General features: G+C 46.7%; 2 protein-coding genes and 1 long non-coding RNA gene across 11 annotated transcripts in view; 2 read left to right on the top strand and 1 right to left on the bottom strand.

Annotated features, from left to right (window-relative positions):
• Positions 1-306: 306 nt before the first annotated feature.
• cfap97 (cilia and flagella associated protein 97) lies at positions 307-13,420 on the bottom strand. 7 transcript variants are annotated; one of them, XM_088639917.1, is made up of 6 exons: positions 13,284-13,357; positions 13,088-13,150; positions 9,139-10,076; positions 7,208-7,476; positions 1,761-1,911; positions 307-790 (listed from the first exon to the last, which is right to left on the bottom strand). In XM_088639917.1, exons 3-6 carry the CDS (start codon positions 10,037-10,039, stop codon positions 684-686), a joined length of 1,428 nt encoding a protein of 475 aa, XP_088496043.1. In that variant the 5' UTR covers positions 10,040-10,076; positions 13,088-13,150; positions 13,284-13,357; the 3' UTR covers positions 307-683. The 7 variants fall into 7 exon arrangements, with proteins under 7 accessions (XP_088496043.1, XP_088496067.1, XP_088496035.1 ...); XM_088639941.1 differs by lacking the exon at positions 13,088-13,150 and having other exon boundaries at positions 13,284-13,420; XM_088639909.1 differs by lacking the exons at positions 13,088-13,150; positions 13,284-13,357 and adding an exon at positions 11,490-11,790 and having other exon boundaries at positions 9,139-10,066.
• On the top strand, positions 3,316-5,284 carry LOC148677509 (uncharacterized). Its single transcript, XR_015940141.1, has 2 exons — positions 3,316-4,003; positions 4,113-5,284. It is a non-coding gene; the product is annotated as an uncharacterized LOC148677509 (long non-coding RNA).
• A 3-nt stretch (positions 13,421-13,423) lies between the features above and the next one.
• snx25 (sorting nexin 25) overlaps positions 13,424-22,701 on the top strand; it is a 51,896-nt gene continuing 42,618 nt past the window's right edge. For 2 of the 3 annotated variants that reach the window (XM_088639622.1, XM_088639613.1), the window contains exons 1-2: positions 13,424-13,726; positions 17,788-17,872. In XM_088639622.1, the coding sequence (XP_088495748.1) occupies positions 13,424-13,726; positions 17,788-17,872 (388 nt within the window). Of the gene's footprint in view, positions 13,727-15,346; positions 15,792-17,787; positions 17,873-22,701 lie in introns of those variants that run through there. The other variant, XM_088639632.1, reaches the window with a different exon arrangement.

Raw genomic sequence — 22,701 nt, 5'->3', positions numbered from 1 at the left:
ATTTATCAACTAGAATTTGATTTTATATTTAAACTGGGGTTGGCCTAATGGAGAGGGTGCAATAGGGTTTGCCTTAGCTGAAACAGGCTGAAAACCCCTGCTACACAGAAGGTATTCAGTGAGTATTACAACTAAGCTAAAACCCACAAAATGTTTTCCTGCACAGTCCATGTAAAGGAGAGAGATGTAAACATCCAGTTAATTTAGGATCCAAACTATTTTCAGTTTTTTTTTAATATCATTATTTGTATGTACAGTACATAAACAAGAGTCTGTTGCTTCTTTTAAAAGCTAAGAAATAGAAACTTTATGTAACAAGAAGCTTTATTGACAAACAGTAACAATACATTTTGGCCACAATATAAAATATAAATCTTCTGCCACAAGAGTTAGAAATTAGAAATTAAGATGTATTCAGTGGATTACAATTTTGGTCCACGGATTTACAAATCTCCTCACAGATGTCACACTACCTCACACAAACACAAAATTTACTGCTCAGCTCTTACCAAAATATCGATAGCCTATTTGTTCTGCGCTCGATAAGGATATTTTCAAGGTCTGAGCAGTTCCGATACTGCATTGTCCACTTTGACCGAAGCTCAACGAGACTTGCGTGATGTACTGCAGGATACGAGCCGTGTTCAGCATGCGGCGAACAGCACGGAGGTACGGAGCGGGGATTAGGACCAAGCTGTTCTGGGCTCAGCAGCCCTGCTGGATCTGGACATGGTGGAGGCTGGTCTGGTACCACGAGCACCCGAGGCACTGCATGGTCTTGAGGGCTTGCCTACAGCACAGAAAAAGACCAGCAAACTCAGCCCAGAGAATGGTCTGTTTGCACAGGCTTTCACACATGACTAAGGCAGCAGAAGTTCCTTTACACAGCTGCAGTAAAAAAAAAACCAAACACTCATCTGTCAATTGATGAACGTATTTGGTTCCCGGAAAACTGTTAGCAAGGTGAGAAGTTGCAAACCAAAAAAAGAAAATTTCAACGACTTCACATGTTAAATCCTCAGTAACTTAATTCTCGAGGTTTAGAAAATCAACCAGCATCGCAGAATCACGAATCAAAGTAAGAACATGGTGTCTTGTTCATGATGGTTACAATATTGGCCCTAGTGTAGTAGTTAAGATAAACAAGATAAAATGTATAACAGCTCTAAGAGTGCAGACACACTGAGGACCTGTGTTGTGAGAGGTCAGGCTGTGAGGATAGCATCTTCCATTCAGCGATGAAAAACACCCCTTTGTTGAAAATCTCTTTGTAAGTATACAAAAGAAGTTATAGAAGTGGCTGCTTCTTTACAGCGGAACTTCTTAATCTGGGTGTTCAGAAATCAAGGGATGGGTGTAACTGAACAGGAACTCAACTGCTATGCTATGTGCATTTTCAGTTCACAATGAGAAGACATTTCCAGTTCTGGTTAGGTATGGCTTTAGACACAGTGTCCAGCTCTTAGTCCAGAAAAAAATATGAATGGCGTAAAGTGATCGAACATGATCTGAAACAGTCCGAGCCCCACTGGTGAGATCCCGCATAATTCAAAGAATTCCCGGCCCCCAAAAATTTAATAAAATTAGCACAAAAACCTAGGTCTTTAACATAAGTCTTTGCATGCACAACCGGTATAACATGATATTGAGTGACACTGTATATTCTAATTTTTTTAACTGGTCTGGGACTGGGAATGTTGCAGTAACTATGGATGCTCCCCTCAGCAACATCTTGCTCCAGTCTTGATTAGTGAGCTTACCTGAGGAGGCTGCCCTGCTGCTGGGGGACCTGTCAAATCTGGTGGACAACCCTGTACCCAGGTATCTGGTCTGCCGCTGGTAGTCTGCCAGCTGCTCGGATCTCTTCATCCCCACGGTGGGCTTCACGGACTCCAGTCTTTTCAGGAACGCCTAAAAACAGACGAGGGAGGTTTTTTTTTTACATTCAGCAAAATCAACAACTTCTTCAAGCATCTCATGCCTAGCTTAAGCCAGGGAACTGTTCCACAGCTGTGCAGAACACTGCAAATCTGCAGAACGTATACAACATATACAAATAATGTAGGTACATGGCACTGCATCTATCTTCACCTTCTGTTCTGACCTGAATGATATGGATCTGCTTGGCGACACTAAAAACAAACTAGCATATATACTCATTATAGTCACAAACATTATCAGCCATCTCCAACAATGTAATTCACTAATTAAGAGTCTGTAATTACTTGATAATTATACAACCATTTCCGAACACCCTGTCAGGTGGAAGTTTATATATTTTACAAGGTTTTCTATTGCTCCTTACACTTCTATGGACTCATGAAAATAAACACACACCACCAAGCTTAATAATTGGTACAACTATTTATGCTCGCTTCTCTTGCTCATTCTATGACAACCTTAAGGTTCTACATGGCTACCGTAAGTTGATCTTTGAAGCGCCTGCGTTTTGCTGTGGACCACTGAGGCACAAGCCTGCACTGAACTCTGCTCCATTCACAGGCGCTCTGTGGCCTACTGCCATGACCTTGCCACAGTAAAGTCATACTGGAGCCTCTCAGCAGGCTCTCAGGAGCTGCTTTTTAACCACATGCCTCTCTTGTACAAATGCCATTGTGAAAAAAGTCATTTTTACAGGAGGGGAAATCTGAAACATATTCCACAGTTAAGATAAATGTGCTTTCAAAAGGATGGTCAAACATCCAGGCAGGCTCCAAACGTCTCAAAGCTCAGTGCAAAATGTGTTATTTGTCAGTGTTTCGCTTTCATGGGCATAAGCTTATTCAACTCTTCCGTTCAATATATATAAACAAAAAAAACTGAACATATTGAAGCTGGAAAAATAAAATCAGATACTTGAAGTTTGGCAATCAAATCTCAAAATGATGTCAAGGAAAGTACATCAAGCTCCATCCACTCTGTAGGAGATATGGATGAATGTCATATGAACACCAGCTGAAGCTGTCGTGCCGTCATATAAGAGATAATAAAGGTTAGATAAAACCTGTCCCGTTTTAAGTGTTAAAATAATAGCTGGCTGCTACTCAAGGCGTCACAGGGAGCAGGATTAGGACTGATCTGCTCAGCGTCAAATGGAAATACCTGGGTAAGCAGAAGCCCTAGGAAGCACTCCAGCCCAAAATAGCTGAGGGATAAAGTTGTACCATTCCTAAATGTGAAATGTAAGCACAGTCTCCAAATGTCACATCACCGGCATGCGCAACACTCGATCACACGGTGTCCAGAGAGCAGAATTGCATAATCGTTTCATTATAAAGACCTCGCTCGTTAATGTTAAGGCTTGTGAGGGGGCCTACCTCCCCTCATGTGAACACCTCGAAGTCTGAGGCGGGCAACAGGCCATTCTTCACAATCAGGAATGTCCCTACTCACACACTATAACTGTGTTAAATGTAAGGATGAAGTGTGTCTATTTTTGGGTGGGAAGTTACACATGTTCAACTGCAGCTACATGAGATTTGTATGATTATAACCCCCAAAAAGTAAACGCGATCAGCAGTCAGATGTTTCTGGATGTAACTTTAAATGATCACAGAGCGGGAACATCACACTCGTGCACACGGCCGACGTCAGCGCTGGAATACCACAAAGATTGTTTTATTTATTAAAATCATCTCAAGGACTCGAGCAACTTGATGAATCACCCCGGTATTTTCACTTGTTCGCACGCTCCCATCTTGGACTGCCGTGTGCAGGACTGCTGGGGCTGGGTGGGATCTGGGCAGTGCAGGGGACTGGCACAGGGGAGAGGAGGGGAGGGGAGCCCAGCACACTGCGGTCCATCTTTGTGTACAGCACGTACTCTGCAAGACGGGCACCGTTTCCAGAGGGAGCCCTGCGAGGACAAAGAGCTCATCCAACAGCGACCAAGTGCCAAACCCCCAAAACCGCTGACATGGCCAGGCTCACAGCAGACAAACACCCCGCAGGGCGAAGAGCAGGGAGACGAGCAGCTGGACAAGACCCTCGGACCCTGCCATCAGTGAGTGTCCAGCTAGCCAATAAGCACGTCAGGCCGAATGGGCAGTTGTCTGCGACCTTTCTTGTCTCTAACTACTTTGGCGATTGCCTGTGTTTTTTGTGTGGGACAGGGTAGGGATTAAAAGGCAAGGTGACTGCAGTGGTGGAAAATTAAAGTGACTTCATGTCGGTGTTGACGGCCCCTTCCGCAGATGCGTGGCTGCCGCTGTTTGAGACGATTGACTCACAGCGATCCGGATGTGTCTGAAATCATGAAACACGCACAATCCTACGGAAGGACTGAACTTCACAAGCCATCAGTTCCACAGCCCCCCACTGCAAGCCTCGGGAACTAAAAACGCTTCCACTTGGGACCAGAGAATAAAAACGATCACAGACAGTATTTGGTTACCCTGTCCTAAGTTTAGAGATCAAGTGCAGAACAGTCTCCAGACCATTTCACACACGGAATGAACTGAGGAGCTCGCTGCTACCAAGGCAGATGTAAAAAAAACCAACAGATCAGGCCATTTATAATAATATTGCTTAGACAAAGCAATACATAAAACATCTAATGCTTTATTTCTTTGTCATTGAAGTTTGGCACGCAACGGCAGGATCTCTGAGGTTCAACGAGGGCTGTGGCCCTGTGCTGTCAGCTGACTGCTGTGCTCTGAGCACCTGTTGTCATCTATTTCTGCTGAGCCTTCTCTACTTTCACTGCTCTGAACTTCCTCTAGTTACGTTCTTCTACCGATTGAGCTCGCTCGTGTGGCTTTAACAGTCCTGCTAAATGAATGAGAACTGGGGGTTCGGGTTTAGTAAAACCCTCTGTGACACAGACCACAGACACAGAAAACATACAGCATACTCCATGTTCACAGCCAGCCCCAACAAGCGACACATTTTCCCCCAATTCTAACAATTTATTCCAATATATCAAACAGCTCTACATGGTTTAATGTCTCCCGTCACAGGGTCTAGGTTACTGGATCAACTGTTTTAATATAGAATTAGCAGATGTGCTCACATCAAGAAAAGATAGACACCTCACAGGAGAGGGCATCTCAGTTTTTAAACAGGACTTATCTAAACTCACGTGCAGAGTATGAAGCACAGAGGCAGGTCCCCTCAGGCGATAAGAGAAAGTATAGGCTAAGCTGAATGTCTATCTACATGAAGGACGTCTGCTACTTCTTACTGTTTGACTGCCAAATTGAGGGCAAGACTTTGTGTTCAGTCAGATATTTTCATATCGATGAGATCGTTCAACCTCTCCCATTGGAAAGCTATTTTGTCAATAGTTTAAAAAAAAAGGACCTTTTTTTCCCCCCCAAATAATGACTCAGTAAGAAACAGGCCAAATTCCCACAACATTCCTCTTGCACTGAGAAAATAAACCAGAATTCAGATTTGGATTGCACATCCGTGTCAAATTCTAAGATAGATAACTACTGTATATCAGACATTTTATTACACATATTACATCAGTACAAGATGTCATCAGGTCCTATTGGGTGTATTTTCTCCAAAAATGCCAGGTAGATATCAATAGTTTGCCCAATAATATTTAATATTATATTAATAAGTTTATAAACACCTGTTTAATAAGCTATTGTTAATTTACTAGAAATGTCTGTAATGCCATATGTATTGTATGTGGCTGTGTACATATATCATAAAGCATTTCAGCATACAGCAGGTGTTGGACAATACAGAACAATAATAATGTTAAAGCACTGACTAGTGACCTCAAATAGAGCCTACAAGTAACACTGCTCTTCTCCAGCTTTCCAAGCGCAGCCACTGACAAAGCAGACCTACAGCTCCACCTGCTGGCCTAAATTAAACTCTTCCTCTTGGAACAGTTCAACAGTTATACAGCATATGAAGGAAAAAAAAAGATTTTGCCTTTTCACATATCCAACTTGCTCTCCATGACACACAAAGACAGGGAGAGAAGCTTGGGTTTAAGGGCCTTGCTCAGGAAGTAGGGTGACACTCATTGGGAATACTGAGCAGACCATTGCTCAATGGAAGAAAGAGTGAACAAATGATCAGAGTTAAGGTTACTGCACATGGTAATTAAGAAGCAATAGTTTTTTCAGAAACCTTCAAAGCTTAACGTTCATATCATTTCCATTCTTCGTAAGGGCAGTTCTACAAATTCTGTCTCATTTCAAAGAGTCTGGATGAAGTCATATGGAAACATAAAAAAAAACCAAAACAAACAAGTTACACTTGAGGGCCACTTGCAATATGTACAACCTGTAATTACTTCTTGGCAAAGTATCATTAGCTACTACAGCAACTCAGAAATGGATAAATGTAGCAACACACACAGACACAAACAGTGCTCTCACGGAGCTCTGGACCACTTCAAGAAGACTTTACTTATGCACCTGTTAAACGAATAAAGACTTTTCAATACTATTGGAGCTGAGGAACAAGCAACATTAGCAAGCTGCCACAAATGCAAAATAACCGAACACGCTCGGATCATGTCTCCTAAATCTTCTAAGTAGTGCGCTGCAGAGTTAACAGCAGGTCTCCAGAATTGCAACTCGGCTCGATTTTTAATATACATTTGTGTCTAATTTGTTTCGATTCCGTTTCACATTCAAACTTCATGTAATGCCTCTGGAATAGCGATTTTCCCGTCAACACTGTGCAAAACCCAGTGCATGACTTGCGAAACGCTGCGTGACCTGCTTCGTAGGGATACTCTCGAAACCTGTCGATAACAACACTGTACCTGCTTTAATCTATGATATACTAACTGAGTGCCACAGCACAACCATTCACTTACACTCATAAAGAACATGGAGGTCTAAACCTCCAGAGGAGACACACACCTACCAAGTAATCCTAGAGACAGAGGCACCAGAATGAGAAGGGCACTGTGTATGGGTCATAGGTGGGTGAAAGTACTTGATACTGTGCGTGGCCACCTCTGACCTCCAATATCCAGTTTCCTCAAAGTGGCTTATTCCAGGTAAGGGGCGTGGCCGCCTGGAAACACAGGTTCATGGCAGGAGCACATTCCAGACTGGGCACCCCTCCATCCCGGGGGAGCGCAAACACAGGGACACGTCAGGGACACTAACTGACCCAGCGAGAGCAAAGCGCAGCACCTGGATAAAACGAACACGAAGAGAGCAGGCACACTCGGAGGTCCCGAGACCCAAAAAAAAGGGCGCCCTCGGGGGCAGCCCGCGCGCCTCACCATGTTCTCCCTCTCAATGCGCTGCTGCTCGCGCTGCCTGTTGAGGGCGCTGTGGTACAGCTTCCCGGGGGGGCTGGCCGGTTTCCTGGTGGGGCCGTTTCTGCCCCTGGGCTTCAGCGCCTGCCTGGACAGCTCCCTGAGCAGCCTCTGGTTCTCCCCGTCGATGCGCCGCACCTCCTCGCTGCTGAAGGAGAAGTTCCTTCGGGGCTGTCCGGGAGGACAATCAATCACCAGACTCCTCTCCATCTTCCTCTCGAGGCTCATAAAAGCTTCCCGGAAAAGACCGGAGAACCGCAATGAAAGTCAGGGTATAGAATGCACGGATGGATATTCGTACATGTAGATTTATCATTAAGAATCAATCACTAACTGCAAACTGAAACCACCCAGAAGCCATTTTGTGTTTTTCAAGGGGAACTGCAACACTGCTTTTATATTTTGGGGTTAGATGAGTGCATTCCAAACCACAGTAAATGTAAAATGTACGCAGTTACTTGTAAAACCTCCAATTTACATCACAAAATAGTCAAAACTTCCAGGCTTGCGCAGCGCCATGTTCTGCGATATCAGAATGAGGCAACAAAACTTCCTGCGCTGTGATGCGGCCCTATGACATTGTAAGCAAGCAGGCTCGTGAACACATCTCTTTTAATCCAATAGAAATACTCCTTTCGATTTCCGACAGTTTTACTGACAAATACTGCTTGTTAACTCGGCACGCAGATCACATTGGAACGTTTCTGCAGTGAAACGCCTGCTGCACGACCTGCATTTATTCGCTCGTACATCACGCTACGTCAATCATCAGAGTGACTAGCGAGCAGGAAGGGCCGCATCATGTCGCAATCCGTGCAAACTCTCGCACGCCCCCCCCCGAAGAGGCCAGCAGACTGCAACAACAATGCCAATCATACGGGATTTTCAAAAGGTTCCCGAGCTTGTACTGATCTGGGAGTTTGTAACATTTTGCAATACCCTCAATGAATTTATTTTGTTACCCGGGGTTTAATAGCTGATCTGAGAAACAGAGACTGCAGCCCCCTATCACCTTCCCAGACCACTGCACAGCCTCACTCGGGCTGGCCGGATCGGTTCAGTGCTGGCTGGGGAAGGTGCTGGAATGGCGGTGCTCGCCGACAGCACTGCAAACGTCCCGGTGGCTGCAGGGCTCCCTGCACTGCAGAGCCCAGAGAGCTCTCGCTGGCTTCTCCCAGCGCATCACTGGCAGCACTGCACCAGCTGTGTGCCAGGGCGCGGAGAAACCCCCCCCCCCCCTCGCCCAGTCAACAGGGCACGGGCGCGAGACTCAGGGCCAGGCCTGTCAGCACACCTTCTAAAATAATCAGCACTCAAGCGGTGAAGATCACCAACATCCTAAGGGGGAGCTTCTGGCTGGTTCACTGGTACCCTGGACGAACAAGACCGTGTTTCCAGACATCACGTAGAGAGCTGCGTCAGCATGCATAGGCTGCAAAGGAACAAGTACAGGTTTATCCCACACTGAAAAGAGAAGAAAAGAAACACAACGTTTCGGCTGTGGAGCCTTCTTCAGGTGTGAGAAAGAGAAAAAGAGAAGGCTCCACAGCCGAAACGCTGCGTTTCTTCTCCTTCTAGCACGGAATAAACCTTTACTTGTTCCTTCCCAGCAATGTGCAAGCAACATTTTTAAAGAGGTCTGAACGACTGTTCCCACCTGTTCATTATCGTATACGGTACCGTGTAATATTCTTTTCCCTGAAAAACCAATAAACAAACCGAACAAAAAAGCTCGAGTCAGGCGTCTAAGGAGCTGCCTACTGGAGATCAAGAGGTATTGATTCGTTTTCCAGATCTGAGGACCCAATAACAAATAAACCAAGACACACATCAAGGCCAAGCGACTGCAATTTCAAATTTGAGGACTGGGGAAACAACAAAACGCAGAAAAGTACCTTTAAGAAGCCGATTAAGATCCATGGCATCATTTAAGACCTTGTGGCCATGCCTAGCACCCACATCAGACTCTAGCGAGGCTCGGCCTGTCTTTGGGAAGCTCCTCTCACCTTCTTGTTCAGAGCCCAGATCTCCCAGCTCCCCACAGAGATCCAGGCTCAGGTTCTCCTGCCTCCCGGCCCCTTTCTTCTCCAGGGCCAGATCGAAGGACTGGACGGGGCTGATATCCGGGGTGGACAAGGGAGTCACGTCCGTGACGGTGTCTTCGGACTCCTCCGGCAGCCGGAGCCTCTCCTTCCCGCTGGTCACGCCCAGCTTCGCGCGGCGCCTGGGCGACGACACCGACAGCAGCCCTGGGGGCCTCCGCCGCGGGGGGGGCCCGTGGGCGCGGCCCCCCGACTCACCGCTCGAGCCCTCCGACTCAGAGGAGGAGGAGGAGGAGGACGGGGACGGGCTGTGGGTCCGGAACTTTCCGCTGGCCTTCTTCGGGCCCCCGTGGTGGGCCGACCGGCACCGAGGGGGCGCCGGCTCCGGCCCCTCTTCCTCGCTGTCCCCCTCGCTCCTGCTGGAGCCGCCCTCGTCCTCTCCCTCGCCCGAGGACACGCTCGCGATCCGGGCCAGGACAGGGACCGTTAGCCGGCTCCCGGGGGCTCTCTCCGGCTCGGACCCGGCGCCGCAGGAGAGCGGAGAGGAGGCGCCGGACGGGGAACCTGCGCTCCTCCCCCTCTCTTCCTCGGAGGAGCTCTCTCTGCCCGGGGCCGATCCCGGTCTTCCTGGAGCCCGGGCCTCCGGAGGCTCCTCCTCGTCCCTGCGGACGCCCCCGTCCCCGCCGGGGTCTTCGAAGTCGCTGTCGAAGAAGGAGTGGTCCACCTCCCCCTCCAAGTCCTTGGGGCTGTACATGACCGGGCCCTCGCTCTGCCCTTCGGCCTTCAGAAACCTAGGGAAGGCATGACTGCGTTACTGTCCTGGTATCACACTGCTTCAGCACATTCGTTACACACGAACTGACCGTAATGGCCTGCCTTTTCCTCTTTTTGTTTGTGCCGTTTATCCTGTATATAATTCTGGTGCTTTGGAGACAAAAAAAAAAATTCTACAATTTCCCTCACGGGCTCGATTAAGTATCTATCTAACACCTACGACTCCTACAGCAGCAGGACCAAGCCAGCAGCAGGCAGCCCGACGCGGATTGCGGAAGAGAAAAAGGAAAGTGGTCCAGGCGCAGTGCCTCACGCCGCCGGGATAAAAATACCTCGCCGCCTGTGTCCTGTACAGTACGTGATCCGTCGCGGCAACGACACAGGAGCTGAGCTTCAATCAGCCCAGCACTGACGATCGCAGAGGCGTTAGCCAGAGGGAAGGAACAGTTTACATGACTGTCTGTCGGGGAGGGCCAGAGAGCCAAGGAGACGGACATCACGCAACGCCGTGTTCCCCCCCTGCTGAAGTGCTGCCACCACTGGCACCCCAGCCGGGCACACGGGCCAGATGTCCCTCGCAGCCCCCCCACCCTACCGCTCAGCTTGGTGGTTCGAGTCTGGCCTTTGCACAACACGTGTGAACGCGAAGTTGTTGTTGTTTTTTTTTTTTAATCAAGGCATTTCACCTTTACAGTCATGCACCGCCTCGTCTTGGTTGCACGATCTGAGCGGCCAGCAGCTGCAACAGCGACTCGGCCGCAATGACATCGGGCTGTGAGCGCCTTCACTCAGAGACGGAGAAGGTGACAGGCAGCCCCGTTCACACGGTCTGAGCAATTCACGCAACGACGTGCCCGCCTCTCGTTTGTAAACCTCGGACAAGGCAAGAGTTTCGAGGGGGAGGAAATCCAACCGCGCTGAGCTCATCGTCTGCGTTTCTCGTCATTGGCTGCGTTACTAACGAGCAGGTCGGCCCGTTTTGCAGTTACGACCCCTCGACATTCACGACCGCTCGACTGCAGAAACGTCACGTCACGTCACGTCACGGGAGAGCACAAGACGATCAAAAGTCTTGAGGTGAAAAAAAAAAGAAAGCATTAAAAAAAAAATCCAACCGTGGTTCATTCTGTAAAGATAGGTGGCTTAAAATACAGAAAACGAAAGGAGACAGCTCCCAGGCTGTTGACTAATATAACTGCACATTCCGGATCTCGTTCATCCCCACGGCCGGTCTGCACCCGTGCAATTGGGTTTTCCTGCACTTTTTGGACGTTTTCTGGCGGAACACGCATCGCCCAACGCAGGCGGTGACAGCTATCCCCACGCCAACACCCCCGAGCACCGGCATACGCCATAATAAACCCGTTTCTGTGGAGTGTGACGCCTCGGACCTTGTGCAGTAGCGGCTCGGCTCGGCTCGGCTCACCTACCCGTCTCAATCGCTTTGCTCCTACAAATCGTGCAGCCCGAGAGCGACACGGCGTCCCGGCGCTGCCAGGCCCAATCTCCCTACTCCCCCCCAAAAAAAAGGAGAGGAGGCAGCAAAAACCACAAGCGGTAGGGTCACTGCAGCGAAAACTGGACAAAACCTCTTCAATGCGTGTTTTTTTTTAACCATGCCCTGACGCGCAAATCCCTCTCCCTCTTTTGCACACAAGCAAAAAAAAAAAGGTAGGTAGGGACAGCTGTTACTAACCAACGTCACTTCCTGACAACCTCCGCGGCGCTTCCAGCAGGTGGCGCCGCCCGGCCGGAGTCTGGCACAGGTACGGACGCGGTTTTACATAGGGAGTGGGGATCCCTTGGAAATAATGCTGCTTACTGGTTAATAATAATAATAATTAATAATTGCTCACACTTATATAGCGCTTTTCTGGACACTCCACTCAAAGCGCTTTACAGGTAATGGGGTCTCCCCTCCACCACCACCAATGTGCAGCATCCACCTGGTTAATGGTTAAAAGTAACGCAGATATCATCTGTAACGCCAGGGGATTTTTTTTAACTACAAACCAAAAATAAAACACATACACACACACTAAAACGACAATCCAGCAGTTCCAGAGAATTGGAAATTCTTAATATAAAACAGAAAAAGGTCAAATATTTCCATGTCGTCCCAAAGACGCACAGGGTTTTTTTTTTTGCTTTGTTTTTTTTTTATTTGTAATGCAATGTAATCCTAACACAGAATGTATATACTGTGTCCGAGTTTTGGGTGCACATGGTCGTACGAGATGGATCCCCACAAGAAAATCAACCTGATGGTTCGGGGAAAAGGAAAGTTGCATCGTTATTGTAAGTTGGACTGTCACTGCATAGTGTACCAAGCCTTATATAAAAAGAGTGTGACCGTTCAACACCCCCCCATGTCGCTTTATTAAATAATTCCAGGCGCTTATTACTCTCCCGAGCCGTTTTCTTTCAAAGCGCAGGCTTGCAACGTCAAGAACTGAGCATTTCGCTTTCTCTCCACACACACCGCTCCGCCGGTCTTAATTTCCACAGGTTTCTGCATTTACAGACACCTAGGGGCCGTGACTAGGTTACCGTTTCTTAAAGGGCGACGCCGTCCCAAGCCTGCGAGGAGGCACACGGACGACAATGGGGGAGGAAACAACATTTTGAAGTCCGGGGGCAGGCTGCGGATTTCTATAGGACTGGAGCAGGCGGTTGTAGGATGAGGCACACGGTGCGATTGGCCCGCAGCTCTTACGTGCACTTTCGCATTTGTTTCCTCTCGGATTGGTGAATAGGTTGGACTAAGAAGAAATGAAACAGGAAACGCCGGGATTGAAAAAGGTGCTCATTATGGTTTTACCCAAACATGGGTGTCGCTCGCTGTGCCTGTGGACGTTAGACAGTTCAGGTTAGGCGTTTTTTCCCCCCTCCCCCGGCGTGAACGACTTCAGCGCTGCCTCATGACAGACCGATAGAGATTAAAAAGGAAAAAAAAAGGATGAAATCAGCGTTTCAGCGGGTGGTCATTGTTTAAGCATAGCATAGCATAGCAGGAGAACACCATTACCTGGCTGATACTGTCAATTTCCACCTGGTTATCGCTCGCAGCGCTCGTATTTCCAAGGCAGAGCTAGTTACGGGTGTTTAACAAAGACAAAAAAAAAAGGGGTTTTATTTCCCATGAATAGTGACAGGCTTGCCCGTCCTAAAATGCAACTCCGAGTTTACGCAGACGGGGTCGGACTGGTTTTTCCCCGGATCACCTGGTCGTAAGCGGCGCCGCTCTCCCGGTCCCATCGCCGTGCCCGGATCGCGCTGCGTGTTATGAGTGAGGAACAGTCAAACGCGAGAAGGTCGAGGTCCCTCTTCGTGTCGTTTTCGGGGAAATGTCAGTTAAGGCAGCATGCATCCTGATGGCAGCAGCAGTGGCGGCGGCAGCCCCGACGCGTCTCCCCGTCCTGCCCGGCTCCTCCTGCCCGGCGCGGCGCTCGGTCTCGCCGCCGCGGCGCTCGTCCACTCCGCCGGCGGGGGGTTCGTCCTCACCCCGGTGCTGCTCCGGCTCCTCGCCTACCTGTCCTTCGCCCTCCTCTGCGTCTCCATCGGCACGGTCGGCATGCTGGTAAAGCAGAGCCGCACCGGGATCGTCGGGACTGAGCCTCCGAAGGCGAGGAGGACGCAACTGTCGGGGCTGTTTGTTAAGATCATGGTAAGATCCTCAGCGTCATTTGCGTTGTCGTTATCGTGTAATGGCTCGGTTTCCTTTGTGTGTGCCGGTGCTGGTTGACACGTTTTGATGCGGTGACTGAATATTATCGGTGCTCGGGAGCTGGAACACGCGAGGGGTTTAGTGTACGAGGTTTTTTTTTAAATAACTTTCTTTCAGAAGTTAAAACACAACTGTTCTCTGCTAAAATACCCCCTAGTTACAGTATGTAGCTGCAGTAGAATTGTTTACAGAACCGGAGTTCATTAATAAGTAGTGTTTGTACACCGAGCACTGCTGACCTCTGGTTAATGATCACTATTCTACCATTTAACCCTGGACAGCAGAAACCTTTCGTTGTCTTTTCTCGCCATGTCAGCAAATACAGTTCCTCTGAGATTACAAAAGTATTTCCCCAACATTAATACTGACTCTTCCTGTATACCACAGCTTAATAAGTAAACTTAATTGCGAACTTTAAACATAAAACGTCCAGGCTACATATACAGTATATACAACCCCTTTATCCTGTTTAATTTTGCACGGGGGACAATGTTCTGTTTCAGAATCCTATTACCTTTATCCTGGGGAAAGGGCGAGTTAGCGCCCAATTGAATGATGAAAAAACGTTCAATTTGAATGGCTTCGTATGACAATCGTGAAAGCAAGAACGAGAACAACAACATTTTGACACCTATTTCACAGATGCAAGCAAACCTCCTGCTCCTTGCTCCTGCGTTGCGAAGCATGACGTCCCTTTCGTGCCCTCACAGATGTACACTGTGTTTATATCACCACGTCGGTTTGAGTGCCGTTCGGCCGTAGTACGAACGCGCAATATACAGTACAAAGCGTTCTTCTGTAAATCAAACCCAAGTTATTGCCGAGAGCTTTAACAACTGCAGCACTTGCATAACATAACGTGATAGTTTTATTTTAATAAAATATATATATATTACAGTGGCTGTGTCTGGCTGCTCTGCTAGGCGAGGCGATGGTCTTTTTGGTGTCCTCACGGATTGTCATTGTAAGGACTGGTCGGGAACGAGCCGGCTGAGAGAGCGCTTGTGCCCTGCAGATGTGGCGCGCTGTCCTGCCTCTGGCTGGCCGGCCGTGCAGAACGTGTCCAGATGTGCAGGGTGGATCGGGCTGGGGAGAGGTGCTTGGAGGCCCCATCTCGTCTGCCCCGCTGCTCCGAGGACGTTTCCCAAAGTGTGCGCCTAAAGCGCAAGAAAACACACACTGATATTTTTGTTTCAGGTGCTACACCCAGAGGAATTGTTTATTTTTTTCCCCAAGAAACACACACACCGAAAGCAGTCCCTCAAAGCTGTAGATTTTAAAAAAGAAGACCCGTCATGATTCTAATAAATGATTGACAGATTTCCAGGTTTACTGCTTTCGCGTTAATAAGCCGGCGTCTGAACCTTGAACCCTGCTGTGCATCATCAACATGTTCAATCCTACATCACCGGATTTCAGTTCTTTAGCACATAACTCGGTCACTTATGGGGAATATATATCGTCAAGATCAGGCAGCGTCCCTCTGCCTTATAGCTGCTTTGTGACGCCTGAAATAAAATAAATAGGGGGTGAATTGGAGGAACATACATTATTTTGGGGTAACGGGATCGGGGCTGGTGGAAACTGAAGGGCGAGCTAACAAGTGGACAGTACTGGCCAAGCCTGTCTCAAGCAGTGACGACAGAAGGCAATCTGGCGTTGTCACGCCGTCAGACACAACTACTTCTCTTTTATGACGGTAGCACAAACGCGAATTGCCCCCCTCGTTATGAGCTATTAGACCCTCACCGACTTTGAAGACCACAGTGGCCGGAATGTGTACGGTAGAAGACTTCGCGTTGTTTTTGCATGTCGACACTACATCGGGAGTTGTGAGGACGTGTTTTAAGTGTGTGGGGGGATTTTCACGGAGGACGAAGGCTCAACAAGAGGCCCGTGAGCACAATAATTGCCCCCTGCCTGTCTGCGGTCCTCTGAGGCTTCTCATCTGCGGCGTGGCGTGGGCGATAAAGGGGCGTGTGAGATTTCCCTTGCAGCCCCAGAGGTGCGTGGGTAGAGCGATGCGCCTCACTGTACAGTCTGACAGAACAAATCACACCGATGAAGAACGGGATGCACTTCGCTGCCCTGGGAACACCCAGGAGAGAGAGAGAGAAAACATATTTTTGATACCTGCAGCGCAGTTTTGTCTTTTCGCGAAACGATGGAAGAAAGCATTCGGAGAATGTCGTCGGCAGCATGATTTTGTCGCGTTGTGAATAGAGAGAGAAAAGTCTGAAAGCGAATTGCAAGGCTGAACCTGAATTCGCAAGCGCTAGGTCCTGCTATCACTGACTTTCCCGGAAAGGCTTTTATTTAATTAGTGTCTGTGTTGTCTTGGCTTTCTCATGACCACGTATCTTCTGCTACACCGCTAACTGCTCTTTCTTACATTGTTATTTTTGCAACTTGCTATCCCCTACAACTGTCTTTCGTCCTTTTTTTTACACCTACTGTAAGGCGCTTTGAGGTGGAACTCTTAAAGGCGCTATATAAACTAAACTTTTATTAACATCACAGGAGAAATTAATGTCAAGGCAGGTGTGTTTTTCCTGAAACGTTACCACCACGCGGTGCAGCCTGCCTTTCAATGAAACCCACATTGTTCCTCCCTCTGTTAACCTACGGTAGAGCTCAACCTTTTGTCGTTTTTTCACTTAGAGGTCAGGAGAAGTAGAAAGCTCTCCTAGCTTATGTTGAGAGCATAAGAGCACGTTTCTTGCCGCTACACTGATATATAATTTGACAAGACGACAGGTATAAAACAGAAAGATGTCTGATAACTTTTTGCGATAGGGTACGGTTTTTTTTATTTTAATTTTATAAAGCAGCCACCCTAGTGATGGATGAGTTGCCTGCATATCAGCAGTGTAAGTTAACAGTATGGAAGCTTGTCTCCAGTCAGCTGACCCATTTGAACAGAATGCTTCAGGGAAGGTAGCGGGCGAGAGGGCTCACATGTGACGAGCTGTCAGACAGCATCTTTGCCAGACGGGTAGTTTGAGGAGTGTATGAGTATGCAAGATACTTGGGGTTTTAAACATATAAAAATCATTATTCATTCCTGAGAACTGATTATAACAGGGGCGGGTGTGTGTGGTTGTGGCATTCGATTTCAAGAATATTGAGCTGCAGTTTTTAATTTATTTGATTCCCCGGGTTATGGCGTGATACTATATTTGGGATATATTAATATCACAGTGAAAAGAATAATATCACACCAGAGGGTACTGCTACGGTCCTGTCAAGTCATTATCGTTGTATTCGATTTTGCGCTTTTTTAAAATAGAATTACTCTTGCCAAAACGGTTTGCCCAGGAATCGTGTAACCTTCCACTGCAGGCAAATCTTTAATCAGGATGTTATGATGGTAAATAGGTGCAGAATCCCATTTCGCTCTTTATGGGTGAGAAATGAAACAGCAAGTAAACAACATTTTTTAAAATTAGTACTTTTATTTATAATTAAATTATTTATAATTTTTAGGTACTTTTAGTACCTAAGTACCTAGTTTTTTTTCCTGGGCCTTTCTCACCCCACATACTGTATGTAAACTAGATGCTACCCGCAGACTGCAGTAGTATAATTTCACATTTCTCTTTTCCACACTGCTGTTTGTCTGAGGAGGTAGCAAACAACTCAGACAACTGTTGGACGCTAAAGAAAACCTCAGCCCTGCCTGCAGGGAAGGTCTTGTGTCTCCTGTAGATTTGGAAGGTTCTGGTCTTGAGCAGAAAGAAACTCTTCAGCCCATGTAGCGAGTTAGGCGCTCGGAGCCGACTGACCGGAGGTCTTATCCAGTTGTTTGATGCTGAACTAACACCCTGCGTCTTTCAACAAGTAAAGAAGTGCCTCTTCTTTTAGTTTCTGTGTTAATTGTAATGTATAAATATGAGACCTTGTTGTATGAAGCATTTTAAGATTAGGTCTGCCTGTTATTTTTGCATGCTTTTGCATTTGAGCTGTGTTTTGGGGTGAACAGGATGTTCTTTGAATTTCAGGGCCATTTTTCTGGGCCTGTGTGTGAGTCCATGCAGCAGAGAAGGCCAGTCATATCGCACAATGTGGACAAGGCACTCAAAGAAGGTAGGTCTCCAGTCATGCGATCCGTCTCTTCTCTGACATTATCGGGCCATCACGCGGAAGGATTTGAAACTGGAAAAAAATGTCATGTATACAGTCTGAAAAACCTTCTTTCTCCAGCTCTGTGAAATTAAGATATGCAAGAGTTTTTCAAGCTGTAATTGAATAAACAACATTGTCCACAGTTCCAAACACTGATTTCTTGCGAGCCTGTGCCTAATGCTCTTCTTACAGTGAGCAGTATTGGAGTATTGGGCAGATATTCGTGTCAGTTAGCAGTGAAGGCTTGTTATTCTGTCTGTATCGACATGATGCATGCGGGTCATTGTGTTTGGCACATGATGATATATGACAGCTTGATATTTGGGGATGTTGTCATGCTGTAAAGTTCTTTTCCAGTTTAATGACTGTCGCATGGAATGACTCATGCAGCGTAGTGTCTTATTACTTTGGCTTTAGTCAGCGTGGCCCCTAGTCTTACGCGTTCTCTGGCCCCTGAGGGGTCTCAAATCCAACCCCAGGGGGCTCACAGCTCGGGCGGCCGGGTGGATCTCTGCTGGAGATAAGGACGCACGTCCCTGAGGACTGTCCTCTGACCCATGTTGACGATGGTCTGTGTTCTCTTCATGTCTTGGCAAACTATTTTCAGCCACGTTTTTGCACCTGTTATAGAGTAGCCTATGTTCAAAGAGGGTTACAGTACAGCGCTGAAGATTAGTGCTGGTTGTTAGGATTACGTGCAAATTAATGTCACAGCTATTTATGAGCATCGTAGATTCCTGTGTTCTGCACCAGTCCAGCAGTCAGAATGCAGAAATCGAGCAGTCTTCTTTTCATTTCCTTAGTTGTTCATGATACGAAATGTAAGGCCGTGTTGAGATTATAACTGTTGTGATTTCCACTAACCAATATTAAATCTTTTTACAGGATCAGGGTGTCTTTTGAAACACGGCCTCTCTGTCATTTTGTATTGATTTTGTTCTGAAAATAATCAGCGCGTCTCGGTAGCCATGCGTGATGTGTAGGTCCTGTAATGCTTCGGTGTTAGTCTTTAAATGGCAAATGCAAGACAGTGCATTTGTTCTTACCATTAATTATATGGATAATGCTTAATTTATCAGTAATGTGATATGAGCGTCTTCTGAACATCACTTGTTCTTATCAGCTTTTTCAAGCCATTGATTTATAGATTGGTTTTGATTTCCAATATACCGAGAGACAGCTGCGTGGAGCCAGCGGTAGATTAATGGGACTATTGAAAGAGCTGGATTAATACAATTACTGCAGCAGAAAGCCTGGCGAAGCTTTTTTTCTGAGTGCTAAGCTTCGGAGCAGTAATTGATCTCTTGATCTCTAAAGAGCAGATATTATTGCTTTCTGAGAGTCAGTACTAGCAGGGAGGGACTGGACTCCCATGTTTCGAGCACTGGAAGTAAGAAAAATTAGACAGTGTCCTTTTTTCTACAGTGGTATTACTACCGTTACATTAATTTGGAGGATGTCACAATTGTTCAAAATATTTCTCCACCTTTAAAAAGTAAGGGTTTTAACAGAGGCTGAATTTGGAAGAGTGACTGCTGTTTGTTCAAAGGAAGTTCATCCCAGGAAGTTTCCACCATCGTTAACAGAGACGTCAAGTGCTGGCGCCTGCATTGAAAGGCATAATAAACGTAGCATAACACTATGTTTGCAGTCACTAATAATAATTATATGCTGTCAGGGTTGATGACTCTATCCTATTGCAATTACATTCATTGGCTAGCAGTTACAATAATCTTAATTGTAAAATAAAACATTACTTTTCATTTCATTTGTCATTTACCGTCCTATTCGTTCATTCATTGTCGTAAAGGTCTGCTATACATAAGTAAAATTAAGATGCTTGCAATACTTTTTAAGCAAATGACCTTGCTAGGGTTTTGTGATGGTTTGCATTAGTCGTTTTTGTTCGGTACTTCTTTTTCAGTCCACTTTACTCTTGATATGGTTCAAGCTTCTGGTGTCTATCACAAAGCAATAAAGACTGGAGTTTCAAATCAGGAGAGACTGCTTGGTTTCGTGGCGCATGCATTTTTGGAGCCAGACTAAGCAGGTTTAAATGGCTTTATGACACATGTTGCCTCAAGCGCATCTGTCCATCTTAATCAGAACTGTGCTTATTCCTGGTGAGGGTGGTGGCAACTCGGAGCTTATACTGGACAGCAGTCCATCACAGGACGCAAGACAGGACCACACCCTTGACACCAGTCCATCACAGGACGCAAGACAGGACCACACCCTTGACACCAGTCCATCACAGGACGCAAGACAGGACCACACCCTTGACACCAGTCCATCACAGGACGCAAGGCAGGACCACACCCTTGACACCAGTCCATCACAGGACGCAAGGCAGGACCACACCTTTGACACCAGTCCATCACAGGACGCAAGACAGGACCACACTCTTGACACCAGTCCATCACAGGACACAAGACAGGACCACACCCTTGACACCAGTCCATCACAGGACACAAGAAAGGACTGAACCCTGGACAGGGCACCAGTCCATCACAGGACACAAGACAGGACCACACTCTTGACACCAGTCCATCACAGGACACAAGGCAGGACCATACCCTTGACACCAGTCCATCACAGGACGCAAGAAAGGACCGAACCCTGGACAGGGCACTAGTCCATCACAGGACACAAGACAGGACCACACCCCGGACAGAACAAAAGTCTGTCACAGGGCAAAAGACAGGATGCCTCACAACAGTATTTTCAGAGCCAATTGTTGACCACCAGGTTAGCTGTGTAGTAGGAAATTCAGAATGCCCCTCTGTCTTGCTTGGAAATTGTCATTCGTCTATGGATGTACTGGTAGGCGGGCTTCAGGAGTAGCTAACTTGGCCCAATAGCTCAGTTTTCTCGGTGCATCTGGCATTAAATTAGTTTCCTGTAAAAAAATGTTTCTGTTCTTTATTTCCTCATCCTACATCTGTTAAAAGTTCTGACATACACTGCAGTGCTTTCCAGCAAAAAAAAACAGGCACAGTGAAGGTGCCTAAGACATACCGGTCTCATGTGTAATGTGTTGTTTGTTTTAATATCAGCAATATGAATATGTATTATGAGGGCGCCTGAATGTTCTTAGTAGGTTGCACTGGGTGAAACACAACAGCATGTTAAATCTGAAACCTCTCCCACACGTTCACTGACACAGTTTCAAGCCTGCTTTACAGCATCGAATCCGTGGGGAAAGAAAACACTTTAAAGGAAGCTGGAGCACTTGCTTTTTTCATTACCATCCTCGTGCCCAAGTCTGACACACTTAGCAAATTTCTAAGAACCCTTTTGTGATGGCAATTGTAGAACCAGGTATTTATTTATAACTTGCCTTAGGTTCTTCTTTAGTTAGAAAATCACTTATTACTGTGATGAGCACATAAACATACTCTTTTCTCCTTCATATTCTAAGCTTTATGTTGTGCAGTTGTGTAATCAAGGAATTGCTTTGAGAATGAGCTGCCTTGCCTTTAGACTTCAGCTAAGTAATGATTACAAACTGCTTCTGTTTGGAGTGCAAACTCCAGCTGTGTGCTCGTTTCCAACCAGTTTTAAACTGTTCTCGTTAGGTAATCTTGTCATGTGTTAACATCAGCTCTGAATCCATCATTCTGTCAATGGGCACTGCAAGGAGAGCCACTTCAGTGTTTGAAGAACCTAAAGAAATGGGGTTCCTGTGGTTACAGAGAAAAGGAGGTTATTTTGACCCTCCTAAGCAACAGTTTTAATAAGACCTGCGATCGATTTAATTTTTCCTTCCCAATTGGCTAACTCGAGGGACAGTAGGCCCCGGGAGGGAGCTTTGTGCTGGCCCTGCTTGTCATCTCTGTGCGTAATCAACAGCGGAGTGGACACAGACACTGACACAGACCCAGAGCAGGTTGGGCATGCACACTGTCGGAGTGGACACAGACACTGACACAGACCCAGAGCAGGGTGGGCATGCACACTGTCGGAGTGGATACAGACCCAGAGCAGGGTGGGCATGCCTGGTTAGCTGTTCCTGCATGCTGTCGCTGTGCAAGAATCCTGGAAGACACAAGAAGGAAGAGGGGGCACATCATTAGTCTGCTGGAACACAAGGCCATTACGCAGCAAGAAGCCAGTCATTCAGGATTGCACAGCGGAGTTAATGGGGGGTGCAGTCTGAGGACTGATGGACATGCCTTCCACTTTGCCTTTTTTTGGGTGCTTACAGGAGTTAGCATCGTCCTCCAGTGGTTCCTGCGATACTGGAACAGGAGCAACAGATGATTAAACTTTGTCTCATTTTCCTTTTAGTAAAAAATAAATAGTCACTTACTCCACAAATTTAAAAGCCTGTTGTGTGGGTTGTGCTCACAAGTAGATGTTTTTTTTATCATTTAACATTTCATCACTGGTATTTTTTCCTTCAAATCCTTATTTTTTTTCCTGATTTGGTACTACGTTCTTCTGAGCTGTCAGGCAGTAATTTTTAATTAGTGGAAGAGCTTTCCCAATCAGTGTTATTATGTAAGGAGATGTGTTTGGTAAGGTGATTTTATAATGTACTGAGGCCAACTGCACCTTCTACAGCTAATTAAACCAGCTATCTAACCAAAGGGGTCTTATCATCTAAGTTTGCACAGCAGCAGAGTGAAACAGTTGAGATTGTATGTCCTCCAGATAGTCTTTTATCTAAATAATCATGGAAAGAGTGTTTTCTAACAGTATGTAGAACTGTTTTAAAAACTGTTGTGCTTGCACTTCACGAAATAGAAACACCTTGAGTGCAGTATGTAAAGTGCTGCTTAAAAACT

Source organism: Lepisosteus platostomus, chromosome 1, assembly GCF_059453375.1.
Source record: "Lepisosteus platostomus isolate fLepPlt1 chromosome 1, fLepPlt1.hap1, whole genome shotgun sequence".
Classification (NCBI taxonomy): Eukaryota; Metazoa; Chordata; class Actinopteri; order Semionotiformes; family Lepisosteidae; genus Lepisosteus; species Lepisosteus platostomus.
Note: the sequence above shows the minus strand (reverse complement) of the source record. Positions and strands in the feature narration are given on the sequence as shown.